This window comes from Penicillium citrinum (genome assembly GCF_028827155.1).
Source record: "Penicillium citrinum strain IBT 23319 chromosome Unknown utg000001l:1.0-4955037.0:1.0-4956770.0, whole genome shotgun sequence".
Classification (NCBI taxonomy): Eukaryota; Fungi; Ascomycota; class Eurotiomycetes; order Eurotiales; family Aspergillaceae; genus Penicillium; species Penicillium citrinum.
This window is the reverse complement of record NW_026622686.1, coordinates 4,397,811-4,412,607: the sequence shown is the minus strand read 5'-3', so window position 1 is coordinate 4,412,607 and position 14,797 is coordinate 4,397,811. Positions and strand designations below refer to the sequence as shown.

Here is a 14,797-nt window from a genome sequence, read left to right as displayed (position 1 = left end):
TGTATATCTACATTGTATAATCTCATACAAATTGATATAAAATGGTCATACTTCGACTCGATGACTAAAGTGGAGCACGTGCGAAGCTCCGACCTTGGAAGCTCTCAACTTTTCGCAGCTTCAACTTGAACCTCCTCAATTCTCTCTTTTCCTCCCTGGCGGAGTTTGCCTGTTGACCATGGCATCCGCTTCAGAAGATTCCCCATTATTGCCCCAGCAGAATCCTCCATCACCGCGGGCAACTCGTCCTCCACGATCGGTGACCTTTAACCCTCTGACGACAATCAGTACCTACGGCGGGACCACTTCGTCCGATCCGACTTTCCGCCCTCTACAGACTGGCTCACCTCCAGTCCAAAATGTTAATGTGCAGGGTGCGCATCCTCGTGCTGGGGGTCCGCCGATGCTCTCTGCGTTGAACAGCAAACTTCGTCGTCGTCACAGCCATGGCGCGCCCCTCCCTGGGCCGAACACTCCGACCGGCTCCAAGATTGGTCCTCAACGTACTACCAAGAAAGCGCAGAAATTGAAGCTATTGCCCGACCCAGTCACTGCCGAAGAGGAAGATGGAGATTTTCCTCGCGATGTCTATTCACAAATCACACGCATCAAAGAGCCCGCTGCTCGGAGTCATGCCGCAAGACTGGGTAAAGCCGACCGAGACCGTATCCCCCGAGTAACTGCGTACTGCACAGCCAATTCGTACCGTCTAGAAGGTGTCATTAAGTTCCTCAAATCTCGTGCTAAATCCCGTGGGGCGAATCCGAAATTATTTGATGAGTGCGTCTATTCCCCATTCGATTATCAATTCGAAGAAAGGCAGAATGGAGGCCGGCTCTTCCCTGTCGGAGGAAACAATGGTCGCACCAGCGAACGAAGATATTCGGACAGTGCAGTGGAAGTGGAAGATAGCAACAAAGCTCGACGCGAAGACCTCATCGACTTTCGCGATGAAACCGGTAACCCTGTCAATGTTGATTCAGAGCACGCTGTTTCAACACCACAGGCAGATGAAAACTTCGATATTGACACAACCATTCATAAACCCGAAATATTTCTTTTTGACTACGGTACCGTTGTCATATGGGGTATGAGTCCTGCACATGAATCTCGCTTCCTATCCGACATTTCGAAATTTGCGTCATCAATCTTGAGTCCGGATGATACGCAGATCGAAAATTTCAATTTCTACTATGCGCGAGAATATCAAGCTCGCATATACAACGATTTCATATCCCTCCGCGACCCTCGCAACCATATGATTAAGCTGGCAATCTCGCATGCCCTCGCTCAGTCGGTGAAGACCTCTCTCTTTGAAGACCTTGTGTCCGAAACAATTTCAGATACAGCACCGCTTCCAGCTCAAATCGCGCAAACAGGTAGTGTCAACCTGACACGGCGACAAATCAATATGCAAATTGGAGAGCTCTTTATTCTTCGAATCAATATCCATTTACAGGGATCCGTTCTTGATAGCCCGGAGCTTTTCTGGGCGGAACCTCAACTTGAACCTGTCTATCAGGCCGTTCGAAGCTACTTGGAGATGGACCAGCGTGTCAGCTTGCTCACTGAGCGATTGGATGTCATTGCGGATCTTCTAGCAGTGCTGAAAGATCAATTGACACATCGCCACGGAGAATACTTGGAATGGATTGGTATGTACAAAGAGAGACTATTTGATGGAATATGCTAATCTTTTCATAGTGATCGTCCTTATTGCTGCGGAGATTCTGGTAGCGGCCATCAACATCGTGGTCGACCTTTACGCTGGTGTCGATTAGATGGCGCTATCTGCACTGGAATTATGAATCTCATGACTGGAAAGCTCAAGGGTGAAATCACCGAGAGAAATGAAGAGAGATGCCGATCTTCTCCATATTGGTATTCAATACTCCCAAATTTCATCCTATGATCACAAGGAAACGTGAATAACCTTGCTCAATGCACCTTTCCTCTACAGCATCAGCTATGACGGCAGTCCACACGGGCGCCGCACTCAGAGACAATAGACCATTGTATCTGATATCCATACATGATCCACCAGGACTTCTTCAATCTGAGGAGGGAAAACTTCAATTTCCATTTCCATCAGACACCTATGAACGCTCAAACCCAGCCCCATCTTGTATGTACATGAAAAAGGATGTGGGCCCCTCAATACATTAATCTGAATTATCTTTCCTTTTGAACGAAATGGAGTTGAGGTGATTGTCTGTTTTATCTTGCAGGATCGGAAATCTGGCGCGATTTGCACATTACGAGAATCAGGAATCGGGGCTTCTTCAATTTCTATTTATATATATTTCAACGCATACCAGTCCGAATTTCATCTTACAAAGGGTTGACGCTTGGAGGTATAGCACTAGTACTATAAAAACTACAATTCGAAGGTGAATATTATATCAACCAACCACCAATAGAAAACAAAAACCCCAAAGCAGCATTAAAAGAATTTATGATGCGCTGGGCATTTGACGCCTATCATCTCATACTAATAATGATCTATTAGAATACAATCACTTCGCCGAGCGGAGCAATTTCGAAACGTCATATAGAGTGAAGTGGAAAGAGAACCGTGAAACCATCGCTGTAACAGATAAAAAACCCAGACCTAGAACAATACATAAGAAAAAATGTTGAAAAACGGCGAAATGCCGAGCAGAGATCATGTCCGATAGAACCCCCCCCGGAAAAGTCGAATAAGAGAAATATCCCAGAAGAAGGAAAATGAAAAAAATAAAAAATAAAGAAAGGAGCGAATTTCTCATTGCTCCTCCTTTGGTTCTTTTGTATCCATATCCATGGGCGTGGTTCCGGAGTCTGCCCCTTCAGCAGGTTGTTCACTTTGTTCTTCTCGGTTGTCCTGGCTGTGCGTACTAGCTGCAGCAGGAGTATGATCGCCCTCTGCCCCATTACCACCGCCCTGTACTCTGAAAGAAGAGGTGAGATCCTGTTGGCTAGGTGCAGGAGCGAGACGCGGTAGCGCGGCAGGGTCACGATCGGCAGGTTCAGCAGCATTATCTGGATTCTGTCCATCCTCTTCACCTTGTTCGCCTGCAGCATTGGATTTGCGGGAGCGCTTGATGCGCAAAGGACGATCTTCAGGCTGAAAATGGGGGAAACAAGTTAACTCAAATGTTTTAGACGCGGGGGGAAGAGGAGAAGGAAGACGAAGAAGCAGATTGCAACAGAAACTGTCCATGTGCAAATGCAAATGACAAGGGAAAAATGCTTACAGTAGGGGGTTGTTCATCAGAGCTACCCTCAGTCTCATCTTCAAGATAAGCACCATTGTGAGAGGAACCACCAAGTCCATTCATAGTAGCAGCATTCGACATCATGGCAACGGCGCGAGCGCGCAATTCCGGATCTGCGGCCCCAGCCTGTGCTTCCTCGGTCATACCGGTGACCTTTGCCAGACGTTCGAGCAGCATACAAGATTCAAGGCGCATTTTTTGAATATATTGCCAGCCGCGACGATTACGGGTACGCATGAGCTCGTTCTCGGCCTCCACCTCCGCGAGACGTTTCTTTAAAGCGATACATTTGCGCTTGTAGGCGATTTCCACACTGGGAGGGTTCAAGGTAGGTGCTGATGTCGGTGGGCGGGTATCCATTGTGAGTGACAACTTTTAATGAAGCTGGAATTGAAAGGACGAAAGGGGGTCAGGTATCAAGTTTGTTGGAGGATCGGCGCGAATGTGATTGGTGTTCGATTGGGTTTAAGAGAGTAAATGGTGGGGGGGGGGGGTAAGATTTTACTGGAGTGGCAGCTGAGAGATGCGTATATAGACAGAGGATATAATGAACAAAGAGAAGACTGGTGGGGGAAAAAAGAGACGAAAGAAATGAAGGAGAAAGTTCGGCAGGGAGATACCTTCGCAGCAACGGCGAGTCTCAGCGCTTTTCGGTTCTGCCGCGATAACGTCGGGCGGTGAGAAATACAGTATACAGTTTGTTGTTCAGTAGGACTAATGGATGATGGATATTTTTATTTTGGTGGTTTACATGGAATTGCATTTATATAAGTCATGGGGTTGAATATGATTAACCGTAATGTGATATGTTCGATTGTTCTATCTAATGTCCACCAGTGGTCGGAAGACCCAAGAATACCTTGAAGGAGTCGTAACTATATCAACTGGTCAGTACAGCTCCCATTTACCCGATATATGTAGATAATGTCAACTTACATGAGCCATTGGAAGCCCGTCAATGTACCCAGCATGACAATACGCACAGGTAGACCATTCCACAGGCCAGAGAATCCAATATTGCCATAGATTCGTGAGACGGCGGTCATGGCACCCTCGCCAGCTAGGAACAGTTAGTTATCTTTCTCGACAACGCATTCCAATGATGTAGAACTCACCTTTACGATCTGCATTTAACTTGCTAACCATGACATCGGCCGGGTGACTAACCACGGCACAGAAGATTCCGGCAATATAACCACCAAGGAAGCTGATACCGGTCTGGGTCAACTGGTTATAGCTCTCCTTAGGCTTACCCATGGTCTTGTAAATGAGCTTGACCGTTTCCTCAAAAGTCGCAAACTTAGTCATGGTGTAGGGTATCTGACGTGCCCACAGAGGGTATAGTCCCTTGTAAAGACCTCCGAGCCCTTCTTTGGCGACAATGCGACTCCAACCCTCACGAAGGTTATTCGCATAAGGTGGCAGAGTAGTCTGCATGCGGACCTTGATAGCTTCCATCGGGCAAAGTGCCATATCGGCGAAGAATTCTGCGGATGCACTGGCACCCAAGAAGACTAGAGTGCGATTGGTTTGCGGGAAGAGCTGGTCACCATATAAGTACTTGAAGTACTCATAAAGACCGTATTTTCCTGCGCCTTGGAAGGAGTAACCAATAAATGTGGGTGCCCATCCGAAGAAGACACCGCGCAGGCCTTCCTTAGCAAAAATTGATCGCCATGCGGAGATGTTGGAGGTGTAGATCTTGGGATCGACTTGTCGACGGCACTTGACCAGGTCTAGCGGAGTGACCGCAGTGTGAGTTGGTCCTAAACAAAGCTTAGTAGCTGCCAATTGAAGTGGTATTGACGAGTATATCCCAATTTGCTTCACATACCACAAGCTGAAATTCAGGGGAAAAAACAGATTAGTTGAGGCACGACTTGCTGACACAGGAGGAGAGGGGAGCTTACCGACGATGCCGCCAAACATGCAACTATAGAAATACTTGGCAGAGTTGGGCTCGATCTTCCCAAAGGGAAGCTTGCGCTCTGTTTGCGCCATAATGAAGAGTTGATAGTGAAGAGGGGAGAGGGGGGTGAAGTTTCAAAGTAGGAGTAGAAAAAGAAACAAGACGGGGAATACAAAACGAAAGCAAGAATGGCGGCCATGGCGTCACATCGCTGCATCCTCCAGTGCCGCCCAAAGCCGACGCGAACGGCTAAACCGGCACTCCCAGGGACTATTCGACTATCACTCGCCAATCACAATGAATAGATAGTATATTTCTATGCATAACAGTTGATTCAATTTATATTTACATATCCCTGTGTATCTTGTGTATCCCAGTCTAAGATACTTGGAGATATACCATGACTAGATCTCGCATGCAACTTGTGTTTCGTCGTAACAGCTTAAGGAATGACGTCATGATATATTTTTAAATGCGGAGGACTGCACAGAACAGCACTTCAGCAGAAGATACACAACATGCAAGTCATGATTTAATGGGAAATGATATTGAATAGAATAGTCTGTTTGATTTAAATGGAGATAACATGTCATACCACTATGAGAACTGTGATGTTGTATAATTGTATGAATGGTAATGTACAGTATCATATTGCAACCTCCAATGCCTTCAGGCCGAAATCCCAATCATACACCAGAATAAGGTAAACTAATATAATTGATGATATACACAAGACAAGAATTCACTCAGGGCCTTCCCCTCTGATCTTTTCAGCTTCACGGGCTAAGACCAGTGCTAGCTTAATCCCGAGTGTAGATCCAACGCGGGTCAACACGCTTCGGATCTGCGTCGATTGCGCAGGACTGGGCATCCCACACGAGAGAATATACCACATCGGCCAGAGCATACCATATCCCTGACCAGCACGCATGGTCCAATTGCCTTCCCCTGACCGGATAGATCGACCAAGGGTGTCCACATCTCCCAAGCAGAAGGGAATACTGCGGCAGACATCTGTTGTCATCTCTTGGATAGTTGCACGAATACTTCCCTCGTTTAGAGAAGACTGTGTCGATGTGCTGGCGCCAAGCGTGCTTTTCTTATTAATAATAGTGAGTAGCGACTGATTGAGACTGAGGAGAAGTTGTTGGAGCATCACCCGCGCTGCCCGGTAGTAGTGCCAGACTACAGCGTAAGAGATATAGTTATAAGTGATAAGTGGCTCCCCTTGAGCCGAATAGACGACGAGTGGCAGCCAGCGATCAGGTAAATGTAGAGACCATTGTGAAAGCTCAAAGTCGCACACACGTCCGCTGGCAATCCAAGATTCTACTGTCGTTTGATCAGGTTTCTTGGAGGTGGACTGCATAGATAGCATCAAGGAACTAATTTTGAACGCAGCGAGCATGAGTCGTTCAACTGGGTCATTGCTGTCCAGTAACGATTGAGCCCAGTCAATTTCATACCTTGGTTTATCTCCCAAGGCAAGGATTTCAACAAACTATACATGAGGGAAAAAATTAAGTATTAGCGTCGCACATCCGATGTTTGGGTCTGGGTCTAGGTGCGTACAGTATGCGTAAAGGCGAAGTTGAACATGTCCCGGCCAATTGTGGACTCCAATTGATCCTCACCACGGACTTTCATTAGGAACTCAAACCCTGCCGTATGTGAGCTATAAAGCCCATTGCGCTCGCCACTGATATCTTCAAATAATGAGAGGAGTACTACAGCCGCAAAAGTCTCGTCTTGTAAGGCTGTGGCGGGTCTTGCTAATGCATGTCGAAGATGACTCAAGGCCCTTCCATAGCCTTGACGTGCTTTTATCATTAAAGGAGGTGCATTGGAGATATTGGCAAAAGTCATCAGAGACGTCGCCTCCACTGCGTGGCGGAAACATGTGGACGATAATGTCCGATCATTTGTTTCGATAGCACGCGAGTAAAAACTGGGGACATATTCAAGATGGCTTGCACCCTCTGCAGATTGAGAGGAGACCGTATACTGGTCAAAGAAATAACATAATGCCCGTTGTTCCCAAGTGGAATCAGCGATATGAAGCATTGCTAATGGATGGGCTCGTGTCGGATTTCCGCGATGGATTTCAATGACTCCCGATTCGGTCGGAGTAGAAGTTGAGCTTTGGCTTTCACTAACACTGCCTGATGAAGAGCTCCCATCTTTCCGAGCTAATCTTTCAACCTTTCTGGTCTCATTGCGGAAGACGGGATCTGGTCGGTACCCCGGACAAGGCCGGCCATAGACAGAACAATTCCGACATCCCGGCCGGCCTTCATCACACTATTATCTGTCAGTTAGTCCAGACTGTTCCAAGTAAACAAATGGTATTAAGTATGAACCACTTCATTAAGGATTTGATGGAAGCAAATAGTGGAGAATGCAGATTGACTTGATCCATTCGAGATTTCATTTTTCTTACCTTAATCTTCCGCTTACGGCAGAGATGACATCCAGTGCTTGGCTTACCACCATACACCATCTTTCACCCTTCCCCCCGCAGAGCTCCGTTGAATCGTAGGTCCAAGTCTGAACAATTCAAACAATTCGCGGGGTGGAATAGTGCTCCGCTCTTAATCCGGGCAACCCTGTGGGTTCCACAGACCACGGGGGAAGGGCCGCTTATCGTCGATAGTGCGCAAGTCAACTCGGCTATCTGATCCGAGCGAGGCGCATGCACATGGTACGAGGCTTGTAATCGTAAGTCTTTGTTAAGAATACACCCTTAACTGGCATTCATAGAGTAGGAAAGTGTAAGACCTCCGGTTGGCCTCGCGTGGAAGAGCGGATGCACCAGAAATTATTAGTCAGCTCTACACTGCCCCTCCGCGGGTGGAATTGAGATTTTTGTTTTTTTAACTGGAAGATCAGGGTTATCGGGGCTGAAAATTGGGCATGAAAAGATTCACTGGTAGAGAACTGGAGGCTTTGTGTATTTCATTCCTCTTTGGTCAGTTTCAATTCTTCATCATAAAGAGGCAGTATCGAACACACTAATGCAAACCACGCGTATCATCTAGGCAGAGCGATAGTTGAGATAACTAGTGCTATTTGTAAAGGGAAAATGCTTTTAATATATTAGCGGATAATAATAAACTTTGAGGTTTTATTCAATGATCAGATCCATCTTTTACCGAATCGATTCCGAAAGAGAGCATTATAAATGTTGTATCGTGGCCTGTTGCATTGGCACACTGATCATTTCTCTTGGTCATCATTTATTGACTCTTGACTGGCATCAGTGCCTAAAAGCTTGGCCGCAATGGCATTATCAAGCTTGTCATCCACAGAAACCGATAGCATTGCAGCAATGGTAGACAGAACCCCAAAACTTATGCTCACAAGGAAGACGGTTCGGAAGGACTGCGAGTATGCGGTCTTACTTGCATCAGTAGCGGCAACAATAATTCGATTCGTGACGCCGGGTACTCTTTCTATGGCCGAGCTTTTGTGTATTGCGAATGCATCGAGAAAGTTTGAAAGAGAAGATCCAGGAAGCCCAGCGCTGAGTGCAGCCGCTGAGACGTCTCGAGGTAGATTTACAGCAACTCGACCATGAAGTACTGCAATATAGATAGAGGCTAAGAATAGTTAGAAAATACCACATCTAGCCAGGCTAAGAACATGATCGAACGTGCACTTACTAGCAATAGTCCCGCAAATCTGCTTAGCAGAGCCAAGAAAACCACTAGCTAGACCGATATCCTCCGGCTTGCAGTACAACGGACACATGATAATCGTAATCGACTCTAAGTATCCTACAGCAAATCCTCCAACTGAAGTAAACTTCACAATTACAAATAAGCTATCAGTAATTGCCCATTGATCCTTCAGAGAAGATAGAGCGAAAACTCACCGCAAGGCCATATGATTGTCTGTACTGGTTTGTTGCAGCGAGGGCACCCGAAAAGGTAGTCACCAGAATTGTACTGGTTATAAGTTGACACTTTGTATGGCCTAAGGGCTTCATTAAGATACCAGCGGCAATTTCGCCCACGATTACGCCGGTACTAGTAGAAATCTAAACTGCTCAGCTTGATCGATCAATAGGAAAAGAGAGATTGTTGAGAATACCGAAAGCCAGCCAGTCGTGATGGGATCTTTGGTGAACAATGCTGCAACTATCTGTGGCCAAAGGAGGCTAGAATAGGCAAGAATTGAGTGTGTGTGTCCGAAAGCTTGATATGAGATGAATGAATAACGTACCTCATAGAGAAATATACCATGTTTCCAACGAGTGCTGCGCATACAGCTGCGTTATACCCGCAATTTTTCAATAGTGAGACCGGAACTAATGGCTGAGACAGTTGTCCAAATATCTCTCCAATCCCCAAAACAATCAGTGTCATGCAAAGGGTCACTTTAACGGAAAACTTACCATAAAGCACAAAAGCAGTGAGAGTAACAAAGCCTACTACAAGGGTAGTCACTGTATGCGCGGAGTTCCATGTATAACTGCCTCCACCCCACGCTGCAAAGCATATCAGTCAGTGACAGGACCTCATATTCATCAGTATTAACTCACAGAGCCCGAGGAATATTAGGATAAAGCCAGCTGAATATAGGGCAAATCCAATGTAGTCGAAATCTCTTAGTTCACAGAGTCGACTTTTCCCGTATTGTTTTTCATCCCAGCCTGGTGGAAAATAGCACAGAACAAATAAAATTGTAGACAGCCCGCAACATATGATACTCAGATAGTAGCTCCATCGCCATCCCCTAGCTGTATTTGCGATAAAGAGATGGGCGATTAGACCCCCGAAAGCACCAAACGGAATAGTCGTAACGAATATTCCTGAATTAACAGCAGGACGCAATTTGTTAGGGACCAGCTCAGAAATAACGAAGGTGAAAGTCAACTGAACCGAAGCGGCCAGACCAATTAGAACGCTTCCACCAACTACAGTTGGAATACTCTTTGCGGTTGCGCAAATAGAAGCCCCGACGAGACCGAGCAGCTGGCCACCGATCAAGAAGTATCGTCTTCCTAGAATATCACCCAGACGACCAACCGGGAGTATGCCCACCTGTTGCACGCGGTTAGCAATCAATATGAGAAGTTCAAGTTGGAGATTAGGGGAGACTTCTCGTACCCGGCAAGAAGGGTAGAAACGGTTGATATCATGTCATAATTTGGGTCGGGGCCCAGCTCGTCATTGATTGCATTCAAACTATTGACCTAAAATAAGGTCCTTAATGAAGTTCCTAAAGGAATTGAAGAATGAAACTTGTCTTTTACCGGAAGCGTGTAGCCAAGATATAGACTGAGTGCCATCAAACAAACAGCCACTAGCGAGCCGAGAAAGTTTTTGCTTCGATAGTATCCATCAGGAAGCTTTTCGAGATCAGCTCCGTGCTTATAAGGAGTAGACACCGAGCTCGAATGAATAAAGTCACCCTCGGCGGAGTGTGAGTGCTTTGTATTTCGGAAAATCATCGCGACGATGCTTCAGGCCAAAGAACGGAACGATGAGCTATGCGAAAGAAGCATTTCCAGAACAGAAATGAAAAAAAGTCAAAAGTATACTGGCCTGTTCCTGAGGGCCGGTCTTAAGGAAAATCTGGATCAGACAAGATAGTGGTAAAAGTCATGTAAGGAGCTTGGAGGACATAAAATGTGCAAGAAGCATTGTTCTATTTAGAATCGTGTTGGGGATGAAATTACGGGCAAGGATCATGTTATAGTCTAAATTCATTCAGAAAATAGTGTTAAGTAACACCTCTTCTAGTAGATAAGCTATTGAATGAGTTGCAAGTTTATGCATTTTCATGCTTTGAAACACATGTTGTTAACCCCCGAAATGATCGACAGCGTGGCGGCCAGGTGGAAAGTTAGCTGCATACAGATGGATCACAATCTCAGGTTCAAAACTTGATTTCAGAAACATAAGTATATATTACGTCCTGCCAGGAGGAGGTCGAGTCTAGTTCATGAATATTCCCATAGGACCTGTTTGTACGAGTGCATACACAAACCTAGCCTATTAAGCGTCAGCTGAGGGGATTCAAGGGATATATGGCCAAGTCCCATATAGCAATTGAAGATCTTTAGGATACTACAGAGGGGTTTCTCGATTTTAGCACCCATTTTCAGCCATCTAGAATAAGTTGCCCCTCTAGTGTCTTCAGATCTATGTGTTGGCTTCATTGGATATCATCTGTTAAACTGGTATTCGACCACTTGCATTTAGTGCTACAATAATCACTTAAATTTAAGGACTTCAACCTGTTTTCCATCCTGAAGAGTTTTTGATAGTATCCTATCAAACTAAATCAACATTAAGGGTAAGCAAATAATGCTGAATGTTAACAGTCAGCTTCTCCATGTCGTCCTTCAATCCGCTAAGTCCGTCCCGATGGAGAATGTTCAATTCAATTCACAGTCACATCTGTTGTGACTCGAATCTCATCTGAGGGCTCCGAAACATGATACTCCTTAAAATCATCTCTCGCTGCCTCTACTTCAACCTCTACCTCGGTATCCCCCCTTTCAGTTGAGTCCTCTTTTCCTTGGCCTACTTCGCCATGCGATCTTCTCCAAGACCGAGAACCATCTCGACGACCTGCACGTCTACCGGACAAACTGTATGTTTCACGGTAGCCACGGTTACTTCGGTCGCTTGAAAGACCTAAGAGAGACCGAATCTGAGGAAATTGGAAGGTAACGAGCGCTTTGAAAGAGGGTACGCAAGAAATAATAACTCCCACGCCCAGCTCCGCCGAAGACCAGTTTAGTGTTTGGACAAGTGACCCTACCATATACTGTCAGTTGAAGATCTACCATCATGGCGCAGCAATATGACCTTACATGTATGGTCAGTAGAAAAATTATTCAGATACGTTGCTCGGATGATACTAGCCACCGTCACTCTTGGGTGTTGTCAGTCAATAGGATATTTTGATGTATATGAAAAACTTACAATGCACCAAGTCCAAACATGATAATAAGCCCAACTCGCTTTCCAGAGGATATTTTCAGTCTTAGTAGCCACGGAATTGGCAGCGTGAGAAGGGCTACGTCCGTCACTGTCCTGAGCGCAAATGAAATGTAGTAGAAATTCAACAGCTCGAGACATCGACCACCCAAGGCTCCAGAGGCATCCCAGGCCTTCGCGACAGGCCAGCATTGAAAGGTCACGACGAAAAGATCGGAAAATGTTTCACCAACAATGACAAACAGTACGCAATAGCATAAGATTTTAAAAGTTTTGCCGGGAAATATTTTGAGGTAGAAAAGGCAGAATGATGTTTTGATTGCACCAAATGCAACCACATAGGACAGCTCTGCGACAAAGTCTAGCTAGTTGTTCACAAACGTCAACGATGATAGACCTCAGTTATGGAAAAGAGCCAAAGCTCACCTTGAGGAACATGGCTAACTTCCGATCATCATGTATTGTGTAGACATGATGTCCGTACCCGAATCGAGTCACTATCAATCGTTGAGTCGTTGTACTAGACGTATTTTGCTTGATCGTCTTCAAGTAGACTTACTGAGAACGCACATGAGGCATTCTACAAATGTGCCAACCTACCATTGAGCGTCCAGTGTTAATGTGTGAAATGAGCCACAAATCCATACCGAAAGGGCAAAAAAAAAATTGATCCCTACCCATCCGACGATACAAAGATAGTCGTCCCATCCAACGCTGATATATCGTATCCTGGCATATATACGGATGAACACAGCCAATGCTGATGCGACAATCAGAATAATATTGCAAATTAGGATTGAGGAGACCTGACTTTCATCTGCGTCTCCGGGTGTTGTTTCCATGATCTCTTTGAAGCATTCCAGGCATTTGCTGTAACTCCAGCAAGATCAATGTCTAGAAAGTTTTCCCGTTCACGACCTAAAGGGACGGGTGTGAAAAGTTCAGTATTGGAAGGCACATGTCTGCGTGAAGCGTAAGGGGGCCCCAAATTCATCTGAATCCTGTAAGGCAATTTCGTTGTAAAGGGCATACCAAGATGATACATTAGAGAATTCGGGATTAGCATAGTCAAACATTGAGCCTAAAAATCCTCTTTTCTGCTAGTGAGAACAGTTGACTCGAATATCATTGGATACAGCGTTCTGGTGAATCCTTCAGAGCTCTGCTCTCTGGAATGTTTGGGAGCTGCAATATTAGGAGTCGTACAAATAACGTCTCCTTGCATATGAGGTACGGATGGAGAGCCTAATTTGTCAAGTCCGAATCTTCCACATATCCCTTGTATGTACAGATTGCATAAGTGATTGATCTAGGCATTCATTCAACTGGGAATGATATTTTTGTTGCTTTTTTCTGTGTGCAGGCTGCTAAGGGTAATTTTGCCCTGCTTTTCGCCCCAGACCTGTGCACGGCTTATAAGCTGCTTATTGCGCCAAACCCCTGAAGAATTTGTTAATTGATACATGCTTGATACTTGCTTGAAACTTCGTTCTTGGATTCGAGCTCGAGGCAAATATTGATTTTGCAATAATACAGACATATTACATTCAATTGGTTAAATATACCCCTCTAGGGCCATGAGATTCGCTCAGTAGCATTCCCGTTCATATCTTGTACACCAACTTTCCAGGTCAGGTCGTAATCAGCCACAACATACTCAGCATAAGCGCCGGGACGATCATTGGCAGAGCTTGCTAGACATTGTCAGACATACGTTAGGATTGAAAGAGTAAACAACACTCACCACCTTGAACTAACCCAGCAACGCGAGCGCCTATCTTCACCCGTGGGTCTTCCAGTGATTCGAGGTCTTAGCCAATCCTCTCCACAACTCCCGCAAAGTCAGTGCCCACGACTCGCATATCTTGTAGCGCGATGGGGTGGTCCACGTTCATGCCATCTACACTGTTGAGTGCGACTGTCTGCACCTTGACAAGGATTTGTTTGGGTCCAGGTTTTGGGACGGTGACATATTCCACAGCTAGGGTTTGACTCGAGGGCCGGAAACCCACGGCCTTCATCATGTCGCTAGTGGCCGCCATGGTGACTTTTGAGTATTGGGTTTCGGTTTGGAAGAGCTACTTGTGCTCAACAGGGGCGATGAGATTGAGTAGCACAATGTTCAGAAGCGGACTCGTATTCTGGCCTCAGGGCCTTGTAACTGAGATGTAATTCAGGGTGTACGTTGAGGAACTTTGACAGGGCAAATTGTGAACCACTGTCAATGGCCCATTTGTTATATAAAATAAAACTTACTTGATATTGCTAATCCGGGATTAGATGCGGATTAAACTTCGGAGTTTGACTGTTTCAGCTCCTCAGAATGTCAGCAAGATTAAAAATGGGATTTTTTGTTTTAGAGTTCAAAGATTGACAGAGAAGCTGGGCAGTAGCCTGAGCAAGATCTAGCTTGCTATTATAGAAAATTTCGTCAAATAGCTCACTATGAGTTCTCCAGCCATGGTATGTTGTCCAAGTCATCCCCGCGTTGTGGAAGTCCAGTAATTGGGAAAATCCGTTCAGCCAACCAATTAACGTGACCCAAGTCTTTGTATGGATTGCAAATGAGAAGGTACGAAGTTAACATTGAGCGTGGAGAAGCTTGTGTTGAGGTTAATGCAGGTGTAATCATTCCTAACTCTATTTTTACATCTAGAGATGCTCATTGGTTAAATATG

At 45.5% G+C, this 14,797-nt stretch overlaps 7 protein-coding genes across 7 annotated transcripts; 1 reads left to right on the top strand and 6 right to left on the bottom strand.

The window, feature by feature from the left end:
• Positions 1–178: 178 nt before the first annotated feature.
• N7469_001669 (YagE family protein) lies at positions 179–1,781 on the top strand (the record flags this gene model as incomplete). The annotated part of the gene is made up of 2 exons (XM_056640589.1): positions 179–1,655; positions 1,705–1,781. 2 exons carry the CDS (start codon positions 179–181, stop codon positions 1,779–1,781), a joined length of 1,554 nt encoding a protein of 517 aa, XP_056506346.1.
• Positions 1,782–2,764: 983 nt separating this feature from the next.
• N7469_001668 (uncharacterized protein) lies at positions 2,765–3,617 on the bottom strand (the record flags this gene model as incomplete). The annotated part of the gene is made up of 2 exons (XM_056640588.1): positions 2,765–3,106; positions 3,237–3,617. The coding sequence occupies 2 exons, from the start codon at positions 3,615–3,617 to the stop codon at positions 2,765–2,767; spliced, it is 723 nt and encodes a 240-aa protein (XP_056506345.1).
• Positions 3,618–4,080: 463 nt separating this feature from the next.
• Positions 4,081–5,258, bottom strand: N7469_001667 (putative mitochondrial phosphate transporter Pic2; the record flags this gene model as incomplete). The annotated part of the gene is made up of 5 exons (XM_056640587.1): positions 4,081–4,132; positions 4,194–4,317; positions 4,373–5,023; positions 5,092–5,097; positions 5,168–5,258. 5 exons carry the CDS (start codon positions 5,256–5,258, stop codon positions 4,081–4,083), a joined length of 924 nt encoding a protein of 307 aa, XP_056506344.1.
• A 650-nt stretch (positions 5,259–5,908) lies between these two features.
• N7469_001666 (putative C6 transcription factor) lies at positions 5,909–7,666 on the bottom strand (the record flags this gene model as incomplete). The annotated part of the gene is made up of 3 exons (XM_056640586.1): positions 5,909–6,667; positions 6,739–7,467; positions 7,607–7,666. 3 exons carry the CDS (start codon positions 7,664–7,666, stop codon positions 5,909–5,911), a joined length of 1,548 nt encoding a protein of 515 aa, XP_056506343.1.
• A 716-nt stretch (positions 7,667–8,382) lies between these two features.
• Positions 8,383–8,916, bottom strand: N7469_001665 (uncharacterized protein; the record flags this gene model as incomplete). Its single annotated transcript, XM_056640585.1, has 2 exons — positions 8,383–8,765; positions 8,829–8,916. The coding sequence occupies 2 exons, from the start codon at positions 8,914–8,916 to the stop codon at positions 8,383–8,385; spliced, it is 471 nt and encodes a 156-aa protein (XP_056506342.1).
• A 2,640-nt stretch (positions 8,917–11,556) lies between these two features.
• N7469_001664 (uncharacterized protein) lies at positions 11,557–12,557 on the bottom strand (the record flags this gene model as incomplete). Its single annotated transcript, XM_056640584.1, has 4 exons — positions 11,557–11,936; positions 11,993–12,054; positions 12,105–12,484; positions 12,546–12,557. 4 exons carry the CDS (start codon positions 12,555–12,557, stop codon positions 11,557–11,559), a joined length of 834 nt encoding a protein of 277 aa, XP_056506341.1.
• Positions 12,558–13,688: 1,131 nt separating this feature from the next.
• On the bottom strand, positions 13,689–14,161 carry N7469_001663 (uncharacterized protein; the record flags this gene model as incomplete). Its single annotated transcript, XM_056640583.1, has 3 exons — positions 13,689–13,813; positions 13,878–13,893; positions 13,949–14,161. 3 exons carry the CDS (start codon positions 14,159–14,161, stop codon positions 13,689–13,691), a joined length of 354 nt encoding a protein of 117 aa, XP_056506340.1.
• Between the last annotated feature and the right edge of the window lie 636 nt (positions 14,162–14,797).